This window comes from Saccoglossus kowalevskii, chromosome 6, assembly GCF_978046115.1.
Source record: "Saccoglossus kowalevskii chromosome 6, keSacKowa6.1, whole genome shotgun sequence".
NCBI lineage: Eukaryota > Metazoa > Hemichordata > Enteropneusta > Harrimaniidae > Saccoglossus > Saccoglossus kowalevskii.
Genome location: NC_140646.1, coordinates 30,168,865 through 30,188,685, shown reverse-complemented (window position 1 = coordinate 30,188,685; position 19,821 = coordinate 30,168,865). Strand labels below are relative to the sequence as shown.

The 19,821-nt window shown below is 35.3% G+C and overlaps 1 protein-coding gene across 1 annotated transcript; it reads left to right on the top strand.

Annotated features, from left to right (window-relative positions):
* Positions 1–320: 320 nt before the first annotated feature.
* Positions 321–9,059, top strand: LOC100378197 (uncharacterized). Its single transcript, XM_002742210.4, has 4 exons — positions 321–935; positions 3,399–3,564; positions 4,379–4,557; positions 7,361–9,059. The coding sequence occupies exons 1-4, from the start codon at positions 551–553 to the stop codon at positions 7,609–7,611; spliced, it is 981 nt and encodes a 326-aa protein (XP_002742256.1). The 5' UTR covers positions 321–550; the 3' UTR covers positions 7,612–9,059.
* Positions 9,060–19,821: the final 10,762 nt, after the last annotated feature.

Here is a 19,821-nt window from a genome sequence, read left to right as displayed (position 1 = left end):
TTCAACTAGTTCGAAAATAGAACGTCCTTGAGCGCAATAAAATCACGCGTAGAGAACTCCATCCGAACCAGACTCCAGTAGCGTAAACTTATTGCAATTTGGGCCCAGTTTGTTCTTACAAGTTTTCTAAGTTTCATCTATCATTATTTAGTAAACAGGTCTCTGAAACGATTTAATATATCCGAAAATATGTGGCAATCGACGATTGACTTCGAAACGTTCGAAATTTCGAACAAACTCCCGGCACACCTTGCGCGATATGCGTCAGATCGGTGTAGAAGACGCCGAACTGCAGCGTCAATGCCTCTCACCCCATTCTCATTCCCAGAGTTCTTTGCGGTAAATCACAGAAATAGAACTTTGCGTGGGAGATTGCCCCGGAGATTGCATTGCAGGGGCAATCTCCCAGGCATTCTATTTTATTCGGTGATCTAACCGCAAGGAGCTCTGGGAAGGAGAATGCTATCACCTTTGCGTGGAAGATTCCCTTGTCCATAAGCAAGTCACAGCTTTGACCGTGATAATATAATTATAAAACTAAACCACAATCATGACTTCAGAAGAAGCCAAACCGTTTGTTCTTGCTTCGTCGCCAGGTCCACCTCGAGGATTAGTTCCTGAACACGTTCATATGCTTGAAGAACTTTTCACGGTCGTGTGGTGGGATGATTTTGAAGCTAATCGTGATAAATTTTCCAATAAAATACAAGGTATTTTTTCTCAGTGTGGGAAACCCGCAGTTACGGAAGATCTTGTCGCGGCTTTACCGAATTTGAAAGTGGTATCAAACTTTGGCGTTGGTGTCAATCACCTTGACGTTGCCATGATAAATAGGCATGGGATTAAAGTTGGCAACACTCCGCACGTTTTGAGTGACGCTGTTGCGGATGTTGGCATGATGTTGATTCTGGCTTCAGCAAGAAGATTAATTGAAGGTAAGTTAAAAACATTCATTATACATGCAAGGAGCTGGCCATTAGAAAATCAAATCTACAGGGGCATGATGACTTTACAGTAGCGGTAATATACCTTCTGATGACACTATTATTTAACATAATTCCTCAAAGCAATTATTTCCTAGATACATTATACCAGAAATTTCCAATTTCAATGCTAAAGCTTCAAAGTTATAAAGTGTTCTCCTGTGTCCTGTTTTACTGTGAACATTTTTTTATTATTATTTTTTTTATTTATTTATTTATTTATTTATTTATTTATTTATTTATTTATTTATTTATTTATTTATTTATTTATTTATTTATTTATTTATTTATTTATTTATTTATTTATTTATTTAATTATTTATTTATTTATTTATTTATTTATTTAATTATTTATTTATTTATTTATTTATTTATTTATTTATTTATTTATTTATTTATTTATATACTCAGTTCAACAGGCAAACCCATTAACAGAACTGGAAAAAATAAAAAAATAAAGAAAACACATACAAAATACAAGAGTAAGCAGATATACATCAAAATGACAAAGTAACAAAATAAAATTAAAAATAATAATTATACAGTACAGATTTAAAACTATATAAAAATGAAAAAATATCAATATTACATTTAAATAAAATGTCATTAATTAAGTCATACACTTTAAAAGTGATGAATGCTTCCTGCAGTTGACTGATCTACAGTCAGGTTTAAAACATGGTTTGGATCTCCTATTAAGGAACTACTATTTACAGTAGGTCAATGAATATATTCATGCAGTTTCAATTTGTGACCTCACAGACCTAAAGAAAAATGTTCAGTGCTGCATTAGTGCTGGCAATAATTTGTGAATTACAAAATCTAGATTACATGTACTGTGGAATACTTTATTTTAGTTGGAATTAATTTTCGCTGAAAAAGATTTTTGGGCATTTTGTGTGGAATTTATTTTCACTGATTTTTGATGAGTTTAAAGCGCGGTTGTCGTAGTGTGTTCGAATTCCATGTAAACAATGTATTTTACACGTGTTGCACACGTCGCTATGAGTCCCATGTCGAACAGGACGTGACACGACTACTGTCGCCCTTTAATGTGTAATATAGGAAAAAAAAGTATATTCACTGTATTTTATTTTCACGGAATCATCCTCTCAGCGAAAATAGCGAAAATAAAGTATTCTACAGTCTTAACGATCCCAAATAAATTAAGTTTTCTCTTGCAAACCCTGTAGTGTGACCGACTGAGACATCAGAGTTTGTATGTGTTAAACACTAAAAGGCAAACATTGAATATATGACATTAATTATTATGAGTATATTTGAACGACAGTTAAAAAAATATCTTCATCTAAGAAATGCAGGTTATATAAATAGATACAGAAGAATACCACCAAACAAAGTTTGAGAAAAGAAAGAAAATCTCCACTTCAATCAGTCTGTGGGGTAATATTAATCGACTAAGGCGAATCAATGTATAAATTAACAGAATCTTAATTTAGCTAAAGTACCAACAATCTCATTTTGAGAATATACTTTTATTTAAATTAGCGACATCCTGAATTAGCAAATTAATGAATTAGTTAAATTAGATAAAATAACAACCTTAGAGAAAGACATTTTTCACAGTATAGCTCCATGATTAAATCTGTAAACTGATTTCTTCCAATCTGAATAACAAAGATAAAACAACCTGCAATGAATATTTATGGTATGTCAATAACCACGTGTCTTGTCAATAGACAGTTTAGTGATTAACCATAGTGTGTCAATTTCCATGACCTAATTAGATATTGAATCATTGAAGTACATGTATTACTTTCCCCATAGAAACACACTTGTAATTTACATAACTACAGGCTGTTCTTGTAGAATACAGTTCGATGAGGCTTACTGTAAAATGTAAGAATTTTCACAATTTGAGAATTTAAGGTAGTTCATACTGAATTCAAATTCCACACTACTGAGCATGTTACCGGGCATATGCAATGCATTGTGGGAGATGACCTCCCATTCCTTATTTACTGTGGAATACTTTATTTTCGCTTGGAATTTATTTTCTCCATTTTCGTGGAAGGGATGATTCCGTGAAAATAAAATCCAGCGAATATACTTTTTTCCCTATATTTCACATTAAACTCATCAAAAATCAGTTAAAATAAATTCCATACAAAACTCCCAAAAAGCCTTTTCAGCGAAAATTAATTCCAGTGAAAATAAAGTATTCCACAGTAAATAAGGAATGGGGTGTCCTCTCTCACAATGCATCGCATATGCCCAGTAACATGCTCAGTAGTGCGGAATTTGAATTCAGTATGAGCAACCTTAAATTCTCAAATTGTGAAAATTCTTACATTTTACAGTAAGCCTCATCGAACTGTACCAGTACAGTGACCCACCAGATATGCAAGATGTAACAATTTCAACACTTTTTGTTTCCCTGTGTTGATTGTTCAGGTGTCAATATAGCTCGTGAATCCAAAGTATATAGCATGTTTATGATGGGCAATGATATAAATGAAGCTACACTGGGAGTTATTGGTATGGGAAATATTGGTTATAAAGTTGCTGAAAGAGCTAGAGCATTCAACATGAACATCATTTACTATAATAGAGAAAGGAGGTTGGTACACTTTTTACCGATAGTATATTATTTATCCTGTATTTATCGTTAAATTTTGAGGGGATACCGCTTTATTAGAAGCATATCTCAAATAAAATCACATATAAACTAAAAGTTACATTGGTTGTTGTCTATTATATCATTACAGTGATTCAGAGAATTATTCAAAGAGTCAGTTAACAAGAAAACTCGCAACTTTGCAGAACTAGCTTTGTTTTACTAGATTTGACGGCACCACTTGACAGACCACAGATCAACATAACGATTTGCAAATCTAGTATAATGTATTCAATACGTATTATTCTTTATTTCTTGTTCATCTATATTGTGTGTAATTCAAGAAATATTAATTAAAGCACATCAAAATTACCAGTTCATGTATTCTAATGAATGCGGAAAAAGCTTTAAACTTTGCTAGCGTCATATTACAAAAATAAGTTTGAATGTTGAAAGTGTTAAAAGTTCATGAACTTGAATATTTTTGTGCAATAAAAAATTTAAATAAACTGTAAATATTGTATAATATTGTGTCTGATTAAACTATGTATTGAAAATTGTTAGAATCCTTTCCAGGCAAAGGGAAAATCAAATTTACTTTACTGTATTTTCAGATGATGTTAGGGTGGACACCCTGTTTTGTTTTTGTTTGTTTTGTTTTTTTTTGGGGGGGGGGTCGATTTTCTTTTACTTTTCCGAAATCAGATCTCCCAGCACAACATCCCCAACCCCACCCCACCCCGGCCAAAGAAAATGACCAGTCCCTTAGTATTCACATCACTGTAATTCTGTTGTTTTTTTTTTATATAAATCTCAGATCAGTAACTGATGAAGAGAAAGTTGGAGCTAAGTATTGTATGAGTTTGGAAGTCTTGTTGAGGCAGTCTGATTACGTAATGGTTGTCGTTCCACTGTGTAAGGAAACCTGTGCAATGATTGGTGAGAGAGAATTTCAACTAATGAAGCCCACTGCTGTAATCATAAATATTGCACGAGGTTAGTTTTTAATTTCTGTGTTTTTTTCCCGTGAGATTGTTTTTACTCCATAAAACATTGCTGAAAATGAAAAGGAGTTGTTTTGTTTGTTGCTCCTCTATGGAGAGTATCAGCAGGTATTGCCACACAGAATAAGTTCACAACTCAAATACCCTTCTAGATAGATAAAAAAAACTGATTATAATAAACTATCAAAAAATACATAAAAACTTAAATTTTGCACCAAAATATGGCTCTCAAGGTTAATTGTTATGATCTACCAGTATATTAAAATTTGAGATAAAGATTTGAAAATCATAGAAGTTTGGGTAAAATCTGTTCGTCTAGCACGTACAAGACATTTCTACACGATTTTTGAAAACATTCGATTGTAGGATGCTTTCAACCTATTCTTCATAATAAATAGATGGGGTATGACATATCTCAAGCTGACCAATAGGTGTTCGCCATATAGAACATGTGATCTTGTTCAATGCTTGTACCATTGTTTACATGTACATTGCTATCATTTACATTATAATCCACCCAATTGGGCTTAATATCAAATGTTGGCTGTAAAATCCAGAAACTTTAATAATCGCTATGGTGCAACCACTCTTTGTGGTTCTTTGCTGTCAATATATTGTGAAGCTGCCACTCTGCACATGTTTAAAGTTAGCCATAAGATGGACAAACCAATCATGCTAGGGATATACATGTACTGGTACTGAAGCTAATGATGTGTTGTTAACAACTAACTCCCCTTGTAACTCAGATTTAAACAATGTTTGTACTGCCAGTGCTAGGGTGTTAACACTTGGAGAATAGGCTGGATAATTGTATCTGTATTTCATAAAGATTTTTCAAAACCGGCTCATAAAAATGACATGCCATTTTACACTAACATAATGAAAATTTGGTTATTTGACATTTGATCGTCTGGTAAGTAGTGTGTCTGAAAATGGCATGCGCCGTGTCATACCCTGTCTATTTTACACGCAATCGTGAAGAAGAAGTTCAATTATTCTTCGTCGGTGCATGGCGGTGCATTTAAATATTTCTTACAAACTCTCATTTATGCCACTATTGATAACTTACGTCAGGACAACACATGCCACTGGATGTCTGAACTTGTCAAAAACATTAAATGTACAGCTATACACATTGTCCCCTTAAACTCTGAGTAAGTATGCAGTATCAGTTATTTACCAATTATAGTTGTCAGTTGAACGAAACTGAAATTATCATAGAGCAATATTATACTGGCAACTATCAGTGAGACAACAACAAAACATAAACAAGATGTCAAAGCCTGTTCACAGCTGATACCAATGACAAACTGCAATGTCAAAATCAGGATAAGTTAGATGTAGAAATGACTGATGAATTGTCGGTAGAAACTTTAGGTGAAAAATACTTCAACAAAAAGGTTACTGTTCATTAGGGTAAAATATTCAAATCACCAGTGAGACTGAAGTTTAAGTAACAGTAAACAAAATGAAATGTCAGGAGAAGTACTCAAACAATAATGAATCCGCTAGAGCACAGATTGTAGTTGGAAAAGATCATCAACAATTCAAAATTACATCCAGCAACAGTTGATTGTTAAAGTATACAAAAATGGTACTATCATGTGTCAAGGGCATTGCATCAGCTGGTTGACCTGTACCATTAAGCAATTACTGTCCACTGTCAAGATAAATATGTGCAGCTGTAGAGATATTAGTGATGGGGTCCAACTTTATAATGCAATACCAAGTACCAACACCGAGGGCAGTACATCCTACAACAAAACCCCAAGAGGAACTGATCAAATATAAACTATAAAATACACACTCAAACCAGAATATGAATAAGAAGAGGGAACAGTCAAAGAACCACCCCAACATCATTATCACCGGCAAATAGTCAAAATAGCGACTGGCAGCCATTGTTATAGCATCAAAATACATCATTTCAACATGTCAAAATGTTTTTATGGTAGAAGCCTCGTCATAATTTTTGACAATACCCCGGTACATGTATTGGTCGTAAATCGCATGACAATTTTCCTTAGTTTATTATGTACAATCATGAAACTAATGTCTCATGGTACAATGTAATAGCATTATTTTGTGTGTTACAGTTATGCTTTTTGCGAAACGTGTCCTAATATTTCTTGAAAATTTCTATTTTTAGAACAATTCCATAGAACACAATGTTAAAGAAAAATTGCATTTTTTGACACTTTTTAAAACCCAGATTTTTTAAATAATTCAGAACAACAAAAGATACTCCATCATCAACAATACATGATTTTTTTCAGCCTATGTCACCAGGCAAGATTTTGAGATATTGCATAATATCTCTGCCATAGGAATCTGTCGTAAAAGTGTTATAATAGTGTCAAAATAGAGACTTTTCACTAAAATACAACTATTCATTTTCCGAAACTTTTTTTAGGTCAATAACCTTATATTGCCTTGAAGTACAATTTATTGCAAAATGAATAAATTCTGTTTTTTTTAATTTACGAGTAGGCTTCCACCCTAAGGCATGCATGTGCCGATTTAATATCTGATGTGGTGTTACTAGTGCATGTCACTTTGTTCCATGATTTGATTAAAAATGGCCTACTGTCAGCCATGTTGAATTTCTTTCCATCTGGGAGCCATTTTTTAATATTTTTATTGTGTCATCAAATGCTAATGTATCCAAAATACAGACAGGTATTATTTCATTGGCAATGACTTGTTGTTGATGTAATAATTTGTTCTCATAAAGTAAAGAAACAAACAAACAACATATAAAAACAGTAAATAATATAATATTGTTTTATTCTCAGGTCAAGTGATAGACCAGGATGCCATGGTGGATGCCTTACAGAAGAAACTCATTCATGGAGCAGCGCTAGACGTCACATATCCTGAACCACTTCCACCAGACCATCCTCTATTACATAATCCAAATGTTATTGTAACACCCCATTTTGGATCACAGACTGTTGAAACCAGGCGAAAAATGGCACAGATGGTTATCGATAACTTAGTGGCTGGCATTGAAGGAAAGCCCTTGCCATCTGAATTCAAAGCATGAAGACAAATTTTATGACTCCTGTGTGCAATTTATTTGTGTTTAATTAAACTCAAATTAAATTGCAAACCTATATAAGGTTGCTATTTGCTCTTGGGCATGTTTAGTTTGGGGTTGAATTTTGTGCATACTAATTACCTAATTACTTTAATTACCACTCATCAAATTAAAATGAAACTTAGAATATAAATAATCTTGGACAATTGACATACCTAATTACTTAGTTGAAATCCATGTATATTAATTACATAATTTGCATAGATTGGGTTATGTGGACTCGTTAATATGCATAACTGTAATATCTCAAACTATGCTAAAGGTAGGAACATGCAACCAATAAAGGCATTAAACAAGAGATGTGACTTACATATTGCAGGACGATATATGGTCTTGTGATCTCATTATTATGTATAATTTTAATATTAATATTATTGAAGATTGAAGGAATATTTATAATTATATGATTCTATAAATACCTACATACTTAGTATTTACATTTATATCATTTGAATCTTTGTAAATTTTAAATTTAATTAATATTAATTGATGTGTTTTAAGTTCTTGTGGATTAATGCACCAAGAAAGTAGAGGTTGGTTTCATATTACCAGTTAATCTTGAACTGGTTTGCTGCAGTTTTTCACATGTATGATGAATTTTTCTTCAATGCTGCCCTCACAGATGTCTTTCAATCTACCTATCTATACCCTTATTTATCGGTGCATAGGAAGAAAAAAAAGTTACGTTCCAACAATTGAAAAAAGTATGTTTATCACAAATTAAGTAAGTCAAGGGAAAAAATGTTTTGTCGCAAATTAAGTCTAAATGGTCACCGTTTAAAAATATGTTTCAAGAATTATACGTCGCAACAGGGAATGATCAAGTTACAATTCAAACTTTATCTAAAAATTACTAGACTTGCTACTACAGCAACCTATATATCATCTGAAAGCTTAGTTATACGCGAATACAGTAGTGCATATGTCGTACTAATGTTTGTCTGAGGGATTACCTACAACAGCCAATTTCACTGATTTTGAGACTATTAAAAACATGTATGAATAGTACGCTGTAGACTAGACCCTTTATTCTCAGTTTTCCTTTGTCTGTGTTTGTTTGTTTTCTAGCATCGACCAAATAACTACAGACATGCTGTTGACAATGGACCAAAAACACTCAGAATGAGGCAATCAAATTTCACTCATAATTCTTAGCAAACCAAGGAAATCAAAAAGTAGTTATGCATTCATCATACTTTTGATGATCGTTGTGTTCATTCATTTACATGTAAAATTTTGGAAGCTGGTGCTATGAATAATTATTACGATAGTTATTACGATAATTATTACGATAGTTATTGTCTACCAAATCATTATGCGGTTGCTTTTTAGAAGTGTTCTATATTTAAATAAAATTTAAATAAACAATAATGAACAGATTTTGTTTTGAATAATATATTTCTTTATTATAAAATGTCTTTTATACCAGAAAAATAATTAAATAATGTTTTGACTTGCATATAAACTAAAGTGTGACCAATCTCATTAATATTCATTAGGTCATTAATATTCTTTGAGCAGCCAGCACTCTCAGTTGGCTGGTTAAATTCTTGATAATTGTTTTTTTGTTAAATGTTCATGGAGTGAGATGAAAGTCTTATTTTGTTGTGCTTTGTGGTTATATTCTTAGTTGCCCACCTCTGTGCAGTCTTGTACAACGCCATGTTTTTCCTAACCTCAAAACCAAACTGGACTCCATATTCCAAACCTGATCTAACAAGAGAAATGATCATTTAGGTTTTGTGGTTACATCATCACCTAGCCAGTCGGTACCATTTGGTAATACTAGTAATTATTATATACTAGTAATCAAATATGTATGTGCTAACCTTGGATGTAGGGTTTCTCTGCATGAGTGTGTGGTACTATGCATGTTGGGTAAACCCTCAGATAAAATTAGATTGTTCAAATTCTCTACCAAACAGGACCTGACTTTTTTGTCACACAAGACCATGTTGTTTACTGAACTGTAGTCATATGCAGGGCTGTGTGAATCGTTTACATCAAATATTACTAGCAAAGTTAATTTAATGTACTCTGACATATAGGTCATGTAATGCCAGACATAGTAGTTTGTTTGTTTATTGTGTTGTTTTTTTTCACTTGTAAAAAAAAGTCATCATCGTTGGCATGGAGAAACGGGTACCGATAAGTCGAAATGTTTCTGCTGCCATGGTAAAAAACGTTTTGCTGTTTGGTATAGGGTCAAGATCACTTGTTGCCCCTGTAGTGGTGGTTATCCCATCTGTATTATAAGCAGCTAGCTGTTGTATTTAAAATTTATTTTTGGGTGACCTCTCTGACACAGACAAGGATACATTTACCATATACTGCAGAACATCTGTGGCAGAATCTGATCGAGGGCTGTGATTGCTACACTTCTAACCCCTAGCTTGAAACAAGTACTTTATACCCCAAGTGTTTTGTTCACCTACATCGGGAATATTATGGATTGACTGTGATTGTTGTGTTGTTGTTGGTGGAAATCACATAAATTCTGCTCAAAAATTGTTCATGCAAATGTGTATAATGTAAACAAACCACAATTGCCAAACGTACAGAGACTGTCAGTGCTTGTACCTGCAGATGCACAGATGCACCATACCAGCTAGTGCATACAGACACCATACAGTTTGGCATGGTTAAATATGCAGAAAAAACTCCAATGACAGCCTGTATAGGAGCCATACCAAGGCGCTCAGGCCAGTACAAGCAGTACAGTCATCGCCCTGATTCGTTTTGGTCCTGTATAAAGGCAATACTAAATCATGTACGATCTTCATATGACTCACTGATATAGTCCTTGTTCAGTCAGTACATGGCAAGACACATTGCAGGATGAAACACGCATTCCAAGAAAACAAACCCACAAGTTTGTTAAGCCTCTGCAATCATGCAGTAATAAGCCTGGCAGGAAACTTTCTACCTACACATAATTCCTTTAGTAGAACTGTTTTCTCAAAATGGGCCATTCCAGTTTACATCTGCACCCCCCCCCCTGTTGATGAGGTCGGAATTCCAACTGTATATGGAGAAACAGAATCTGGAAATCCAGACGAGTATGGAAAACAAATTCTGGAAATCCAAGCAGTTATGGCTACTGAATAAAATATGGCCTAGTTTATCTCGCCACTTACCGATTGATGAGGTTGGATTTCCAACAGTATGACTTAAAAAATTCTGACTGTATATGGTAAAAAAATTGGGCCAGTATGAAATAGTTGCATGTATTACTGAAATTAGATAAGGTGGCACGAATAAGCTCATCAACACCGTGAATCAGGACTAGTTTGGATTTCCATTATCAAATATAAAATTTTGAACTTGGTAAATTAGCATACATGTATGATGAGTTATATTTGGAAATCCTACTCTGTATGGTGGCACATCAACATCAACATCAAAGTAGGAACTATAGTTTTGGATTTCCATTACTGTATGGTGAATGGTGATTTGGAAATAAAACTTTGTATGACTTATACACTCATGGAAATTATACCTTGTATGAAGTAAACACACAAGCTCATCAATAGGGGGGGGGGTGCAGATATAAACTGGAATGGCCCAATGTGTTCCCACCACCTCCTCCTACAAACATGTTCGTAGCTTTCCATCTATCTATGTGCGACTCACTGGAGGGAATCAGTTTCAAATTCTTTGTGGAGCATGGATGTCTGAGACATCTCTTATACACCATCCCTAACAATAGTAGCTTCAGTTCATTGCCAAGGAACCTGGTGAAAGTGAGAGCAAGTCAACTGGTGGGCAAATCTTTGCTAGTCAAAGAAGCAATCATTTTTTATCATGCAATCACTCTTCTTTTTTATGCTCACCTTGTACCAAAAGAGTCAGGGACTTAAAGGCAGTAATGCACTGTGTGGATTTAAATAACTTTCAGGATGGTCTGATCCTATGTAATCATGTGTTGTCAGACAGATTCCATCAAGCAGCCAAAATTCAGAAATATGCTTAATTTACACATTTCCATTCTACCCACGTGCACAGAGCCACAGGCTTGTGTTTGTGAGCAAAAATGTTATGATTTTGAATACTGCTGTTTGGTCTCTGTCAGGCTCACATTGGATGTAACCCAATTTCTGACTGATTCTGGATGATTATAGATATATAGAAAACAACCTTCCATCCTAATGATGTCTCATCCATTCATAACATCAGATCATGTGGATGAGTTTCATAGCTCTGCGGCACTTCCAAATAGACTTAGACTCATCTCAGGGAAGGAGTACGCCTCACAAGAGATATCTACTCTTCACTATACACTTCCAGAACAGGGGCTGTGAATCTCACCAATCACTAAGGGGTTTCTTCTTCACACCCTTACGAACATTATTGATAATATTGGACCTGTCCGATCTAAGCTTGGAGCGCGCATGCTAGATCAGCAGGCACAGTGACACTGAGATGTGGATCTTTTGGACGCATATAAACTGAAGCTCTACAGGCCTAGTAATAAAAATAAATCACAACTAAACTTCTATGTCCTACCTCAACAAAAAATCACCGTCACTCAGTAACTTAACAGTTTTTCAATCCACACTTTGTGTGCTTGATCATCACAAATATCTTGAGTGCAAGCACATCAAATGAAAGAATAACAAAGTAGCTGACACTCGCTCGAACACAGAGCAGTTGGACAGCATAGAAGGCAGATCTCATTGATGTAGATTGCCATGGCACTGTGTCCAAAGCAAACAATTGGTCTGTTTGCTACACCATTCAACAGCATGTTGACCAGGTTTATGACTTACATGCTGTGCAGTCCAGCTTTGACATAAAATGTGATCTCTCTGTGTTGGCATGGTTTTGATGTGTGCACTTTCCCTCCATTTCCAAAAATACTGTCAGTGCTCAGAAAGTTGACACCAACAAGAAGAACAACAATGATGTTGTTAGTAAAATGCTTATGTATAAACTCAATCCTGCAAGTTAGATAGATATTGGAGACAGTCAGTTATACCTACTCAATTGCGAACCCTCATGGACGTGGCACCCACAAAGATGCGTGATCTGAGAGCTCTGAGTAACTTTTTAGCATTTTGAGATGGAGCATCTTTGACCATATTATGACATTCAATACTTGAAATTACTTAATACATTTATATCTTATTACATGATGGGCCTCGTCTCAGATATAGCTAGCTATTATATGCTAGCTGGCTAGTGACGATATAAACAGTGGTTGCAGTACCCAGGAGCCACACGCATTTATTACAGGTTTTCATTACATGTAAATATACACAAAATACACGGGAGTCCTCCATATAAAATAAGACTGTCTACTTTATACTCATGCGCACCAGGATACTTAGCCACTAACCATCCAGAGCAGGTGGAAACCCACCTGTGAATAACTAACATACGAATAGATAGCAATTATTTGCTAATCTACGAAACGCAGATAATTTATCATTCCCACTGATTGTCCTGTTTGATCGAGAACTTGAGTTCAAATGTACCCAAAATGCATAGTGACACACCAATAATAATAATTATCAATAAAGAGTGAGGAGCAATCATTCAATATCACCTTCCAGTATAATGATAACGTACTTCCCATCAACAATCCTTCCTTCAATTGTTATCTTTCTACGATATGAACCTGAACTTGAAATCAAAGAATCAAGTTCATCTACTCATTATCCTTGAATTTGAAGGGTAGGTCAATCAATACCACCAAACTGTATGGCAAAAGAGATTACTTTCATTTTAGTATTATCAATACTTTGTAGTAATATCCCTCTTTCCTCTGCATATGGTGTATACCTTTCTCAGCTTGTTCGTAGGGCTAGAGCTTGTGCTGTATATGTTGACTTTGAGAAACATCTTCTGAGCTGATAGTTCAAGGTTTTTCAAGATAACGTCTTATCTTATGGCCGTTATCATGAACTATTGATAAAATAAGGTCAAATCAACCAGGCAGTTGATCTCTGATTGTTTTAAAATCATTTGTTTTATACATTCTTCTTTTGTCTCATATGAACAAAGAAGGTGATTTCGACGCAGACCAACGGGTACGAACTGAGAGGTTACAAAGCTTTAACTAGGTGACTTCTTTGGTGATTAGAAGCTATCGAAATAGTCACCATTTGTAATTTGTTCACGTCGCACCCAGGTCAAAACTCGTACCCGTGAATTCCATCAATATTTATCAATACAAAAGTCACACATGTGTGATGTGACGACCATTGCGTGAATGATCATTTCCCCCTGTGTAGTACGTTAATTTCTGTACTACTGTACACATTGCCCTATGTATGTATGTGTGTATATATTCATTACACTTTGTTGAAATCCCTATATGATTATTGATTTTGGATTTAATGCATGGGTATGTCAGTGCTTCTTATTTTATGATTGTCACACGCAACGTAATATTACCGTAATTGGTATAGTACAGGTGTGATGGTTCAAATACCAAAATGGCAACAGTAACAGAAAGACTTCCCTGGCGGCGATGATAAAATACGAATACGGAGCCAACAGATGAGGTTTCAACTGGTACTGGTATTATTATACTCTGCAAACATCAAGTACAATAACGCGGTAAAACTCCACTACTCCAATAACTAGATACTTAAACTCCAATACAATTCAACGAGATCTCCGATCTGATCTCAGTGCTGAACAACTCCCCTATTTATACCCGCACTGTCTATAAATAGACCATTACATCAGCATACATAATGAGTCTTGAACTTACTACCAATTTCTAGAATGTTCCATTACCTTATATTGCCTCCTACAGTGTTCTATTACCTATTCAACCATTTTCTAAAAAATATAGAATATTCCACCCAGACACAGTACGGTTCTAGAACATTCTCAGTGACACGGAAGTGGTAAATAAGTCGTATGCGACAATGATTTCGTGTTTCATTATTTCATTCAGCCTTGTTGACATGTATTAGTCAGGTACGTTATTAGAACACTGTGATCAGACTTGAAGTAAGAGTTCTGGACTTTAGTATTATACACGTATTGTCCAAAGAAGAAAATAAATTGTAGCCAGTAATTTGTTGGTGACTTTATCTGTCATGTATATTTGTGTTTTAGTGGAATGATCAAAACTGTTGGATCATTGAAATCGAGAAATGTCTTTCGAGCCATCAAAACGAGCTGTGACTATTGAAGTTGCATTAGAAGTGTGTCATTGTTGGTAGTTGTTAAATCCCCGTAGAAGACGTCTTTAGTTGATAATGCTTTAGCTTCTGTTACCTTCTGTATTTCTATCTGTTATACTTTTTGCTTTTAATTATAATTTGGTTTGAGCTGTTTCTCTGATTAAAAGGTTGAGAGGTTCTGCTGACCCACGCGACAGTCGATGCAGTAAGTATCATCTTTAGCGAACTCTTTCATTGCGTTTCAGTTTGGAGTTTAGTTTTGTAATTAGAGACTTGTTCTTAGGATGCTATCCAACAAAGTCTGAAGAGTTCCACTTACGTAGCTTTTTTTTCTCTTCTTTAAACAACAGCAAGTAGGAGTAGGTGAATATTATTGACATAGTCCTGGCAGTATTAAGGTGCTCCCTCTAGTGACGAAGTACTTATGTTGCTTGGATACACAATGTCGTCATTGACATCGTCAGTATTGTTTCAATTTGGTCGTCTGTCAATACAAAAACAAATTGTCGTTAGAGATTTGATTTATTCTAAATGGCGAACGGTTACACGGCCGAACATACTCGTACTTGGACGACATTTGGTTTAGCCGCTAGAGGGCGCAACTTGTTTTTAAGTTCACTATACCTCCGCAGATCGGGAGACCGCAGATTGATCCGATTGATGTGGAGCAACTTATTAAATAGCGCCCTATACGACTACAGGTTACTATCTTTCAGGCTCCAGTAATGCATTCTATCTAAAGGGTATATATCATAACAATTTTGTTGAAAATATAAGTTAATGTTTGCTCAAAGACTATAGTCTCTATAATCTTTGGTTTGCTCTAGTTTAAACAATGAAAGTACATAATCGTATCTATTTTTATTTTTTCATGAAACATAAAGTGTTGTTTCTTAATCGATTTTTTGGTTCTTCATATCTAAATATATATTGATATCACATGAACAATACGACTTTTATACCGTGGTCGTTCTACGTCATTGACTCCCGTGTCTATGTCCATAGTTCTGTGGAGACGAAATTATTTACACCAAATTCCAGTTATTGAAATCATGAAAAAAGAAGGAGATTGGACTGGTTTTAATCCTACTTGAGTCTTTTGTTTTAAGCTGATTATTCTTTTGTGTTTACGCGCCTTTCATGTCGATGACTTCTGCCGGCTGCCGTCACACTGATTATTCAGCCGTCACCGCCTTCCTGAGGTGTGACGATCATTTTTGTTCTGCGCAGTTGACGTCAAAGGTCGGTGAACATGCGCGTAGCGGTAATTACGGAAGAGTGTCGTCAGTTCTACAGGTCTGCGTTTGAGTCATGGAAATCGGACGGGTTTTCAGCAAGTTATTACAATGTATGTGGTTCTCGTAATGTCGAAAACATTGCTCACAGAAAATTGATTTTGAAATAAAATACTTGGCCGCAGACGATAAAATTTAGCTCCATGATTGAAATAAACAGAAATAATATTCGTCTTTGCCTTTAAACGGAAAGTTTATAACCTGTTTTTCAATTAAAAGTATGTATATTAGCATCCCAGTGAGTTGACGCTATAATACTCAATCTGATTGAAGTCTGATGAAGGTATAGTCTCTGTGTGTTTTATGCTTTTTTAATTGTTATTTTAGTTTATTAATTTTTTTATAACGTATCTTGCTTGTTTTAACTACGTTTTTCATCAACGATAATGAACCAAAAAAAAAATAACGAGGTTTACACAAGCCAGAAAATTGTGTATTGGTTATGGTGAGAGTTGAACACGGTAGAGAATTCATGTTATTCAATTTATTGAGCAGCTACAGGTTCAACATTCAAGAAGGTTACCCTACATCCAACCAACTTCAACGGATAATTTACCTGCCGAAAGAAACTAAGGAGTTACAAATCTGTAGGGGACCAGTTCAGAAGTAAACCTGTAATACTAGTCAAACTTCCCGTTTTTCCTGCAGGGTTATATCGAAATGTGTGTTGCTGTATAGCTGCGTTATTAGTGACGTAATGTGTACTCGTCAATTTAAATAACAAAATATCGGTTGTTCGGTATATGTAGTTCGGCAAAGACACGAATTTGTTAAGCTCCTGAATGTCCTAAGGGACGACGTCAAAAGATCGATGTCGGATAAAAAACTTAATTCCTTTAGTTTTTTTCCAAACCCCCCTACCCCCCACTGAAACTTAATTGATAAATATTGGTCATGGTATCAGGGGGTAAATTCTTTTCTCTCGGGTTCTCCACACTTGCCAGGGGGGAATCTCGTCTCGTCTCTCTATCTCGTCCCCTTGAGGTACGGGATCGGGAAAGTCACTTTAACTTTACAGTCAAATAAGGCACACACAACGAAATACGTTTCAGCTCTCGTCTTAGTCGGTCAATCGAGCACTCTATAAGACACGGCGCCCTGGGGAAAAAATCCCCAAGACTGTCGCAAGGCTGACCCAAGACTCGCCCAGGACTGGACTGCCTCAAGGCTCGCCCCTGGACTGGACTCTCGACTGCCCAGGACTGCACTCGACTGCGTCTGTCGTGGAGTATTCGCCAAGACCAACTCAAACTCTCTTTATTCATTTTCAAAACTCTAACCAATTACAAAACAGTAAAAGACTCTAGGGCGTAACCTTCAATCATAAAGCCAATCACACTAAGTACTGAATACGTCATATCTTTTGATTAATCGTTCACTACATTAATAAATATGGATACCAACTGTCAGAATCGCGACGGTTATCTGGTAATTAGTTCCAAATCACTGAGCCAAGTTCCGTCCAAAACTTCAATTAGGCCTAAACGATGACAGACATAACACAGCAATTCGCTAATAATCAACTAATTAAGTCGGTCAACAGATACGCGAAAACAAATTCATGACAATGGCGTCAGACTACATTCACCATTAAATACAAATTGATAATCGGACAGTAGTATTGCATAGACGTTGGTTGTCGGGTGGGTGTAAAAAGATTTTACAAATGCACCTCATTTGACGCACAGATTTACACTCGGACCAAACCATTTTTCTGTTTTTTTCCCTTTTCGGTTATTTCTGTTCATGATTGGATAGAAAAAAACCGAACTACAAATACTCCAAGATTTTTTTGACTTCATTAACAAATAAAATTGTTTTTGTAGGATGGACACTTTTTGAGGTCAAAACCCCCCACCCCCAAGTTTTTTATCCGACATCGATCTTTTGACGTCGTCCCTAAAGCTGTCCACTTCTCCACGCGATACATTCGGAAACGCACGTAGCTGTACTTTGATACAAAAGGAATACACACACAAAAACTAGACACACAAAAGCGAATAATGTAAAAATGAAAAGCAAAAAAACCGTGTAAAAGTACGTTATCGTCATTCTCAATAAAACGGAACAACGGATGGGCGCATATTTATATTCATATGCCCAGTAAGTGTAAATCAATAACATTGAAATAGAAGAGAAAAATACATGTATGTGACGTCACGGCTATGTAGTCGCCGTTTGATGTGTTTGATAATGTCGCAATGTCACACGAACGGCGGATCATATTTCGCCCTGTTTTAATAATATCGTCGATTATTTGTCAGTATCGTTTCTTTGTTTCTTTAGTGGCAGTTTTTACGAACAATTTCAGCACATTCTATATCAAATATCACTACAACAGTAAATAATTAATGAATAGTGACAACAAAGCAGGGAAGGCGGAGTAAATTTCAAAAAACAACATTTCTCGACCACAGCCAGACTTCAGCATGTTTACCAAACAACAGATCTTTAGGTGTCAAAGGCTGCACTTCATAGTACATCTCTTTGCTTCTTTCACTTTCCTTCGTTGTGAATTATTAGAAAAGTCCCCGGGCGTTGTGGTACATGGGCAATATGTATGCCTGCCTATGCTGTGACAGTGCCAGGTGTATATCACCATACATCATTTTATTAGCATGTGCTACTACATGAATTTTATTTGAATAAAACCAACGCCAATGTACATTTTGGGGGGTCGATGGTGTTCCATCACTAGAAGACGCGATTTTTAATAATGGTGTATTTCCGAAGGTGTTTCGTAATTACTCTGTCAAGATACTGAATGCATGTAGCAGGTCTCTGTCGCATTTTCCAGAAAAACAAAACAAAACGTCTCTATTTATTTTTGTATATATAATTAGCACCCGATGTCACCGTATAGTCAACAAAAACGAACTAGATTCTAAACGAAGACTTATTCGTATTACAATTTTTTTAATTACTAGAAGTCATGACTTGAAACTGCAAAGATTGAGCCATTGTTCGGGTGCGGTGTATCGTGCACAAATCTACTTCTCTATAAACATTAAAATTAACGAGATACTAATCTTCTTTCATGATAAATGGGTTGCCTAGAGACAAAGCTGTCGACAGTATTGGTGTTTATCCATGTGATACTATTTATTAGGGAAAGGTTACCGTAGACTAAAACGCCGCAATATTCATTTTTAGTTTTAGTTCTAAAAAAAAATAATTGTTTAGGTTTACCGTGAAATATGTGCATGCTAATAAGAATTCGTCGCTAAAAGCAAATTCATTACAAATATGTAAAACATAACTGTGTATGAGTTTGACATATATATGTTATGCCTGGGGTGAACCTATGTTGGTATAATTCAAAAACTACTACGTATGTTTTAAAGATAAATTTGACATAAGACGGTGTTTCCGATACATCTAAGTTTGTTTAGTGTGATGCAATTCTTTGTTGTGATCTGGAGGTTAATGAAACGTGTCAGAAATGGTAAGAACAATTTGAGAAAATAAGAAATAATGCAAAATTACCGGATTTACCTACGTAAAGCCCACGAGCACGAGAGTTTTCCTCATTGTATCGAACGAATATTGCTATGAATATTGCAAAAACAACGATTTTAATTTCTAGAATAATCACATCATGTTAAAAAAAAATCCGCTCAAAATGGGACAATTTTCTCACATTTTCTTCAATTTTCTCTAAATTCAATCTTAATTTTGGAACAAGCAGACAAAATGTGACATTGCTTCTAATTTTTGAT

Bases quoted from the DNA above. Each gene is read 5' to 3' on its own strand.
- LOC100378197 (XM_002742210.4), top strand. From the start codon at position 551: ATGACTTCAGAAGAAGCCAAACCGTTTGTTCTTGCTTCGTCGCCAGGT. The intron at 3,565-4,378 runs GTTGGTACACTT...TATAAATCTCAG, and splicing joins TACTATAATAGAGAAAGGAG to ATCAGTAACTGATGAAGAGA. The intron at 4,558-7,360 runs GTTAGTTTTTAA...TTTTATTCTCAG, and splicing joins AATCATAAATATTGCACGAG to GTCAAGTGATAGACCAGGAT.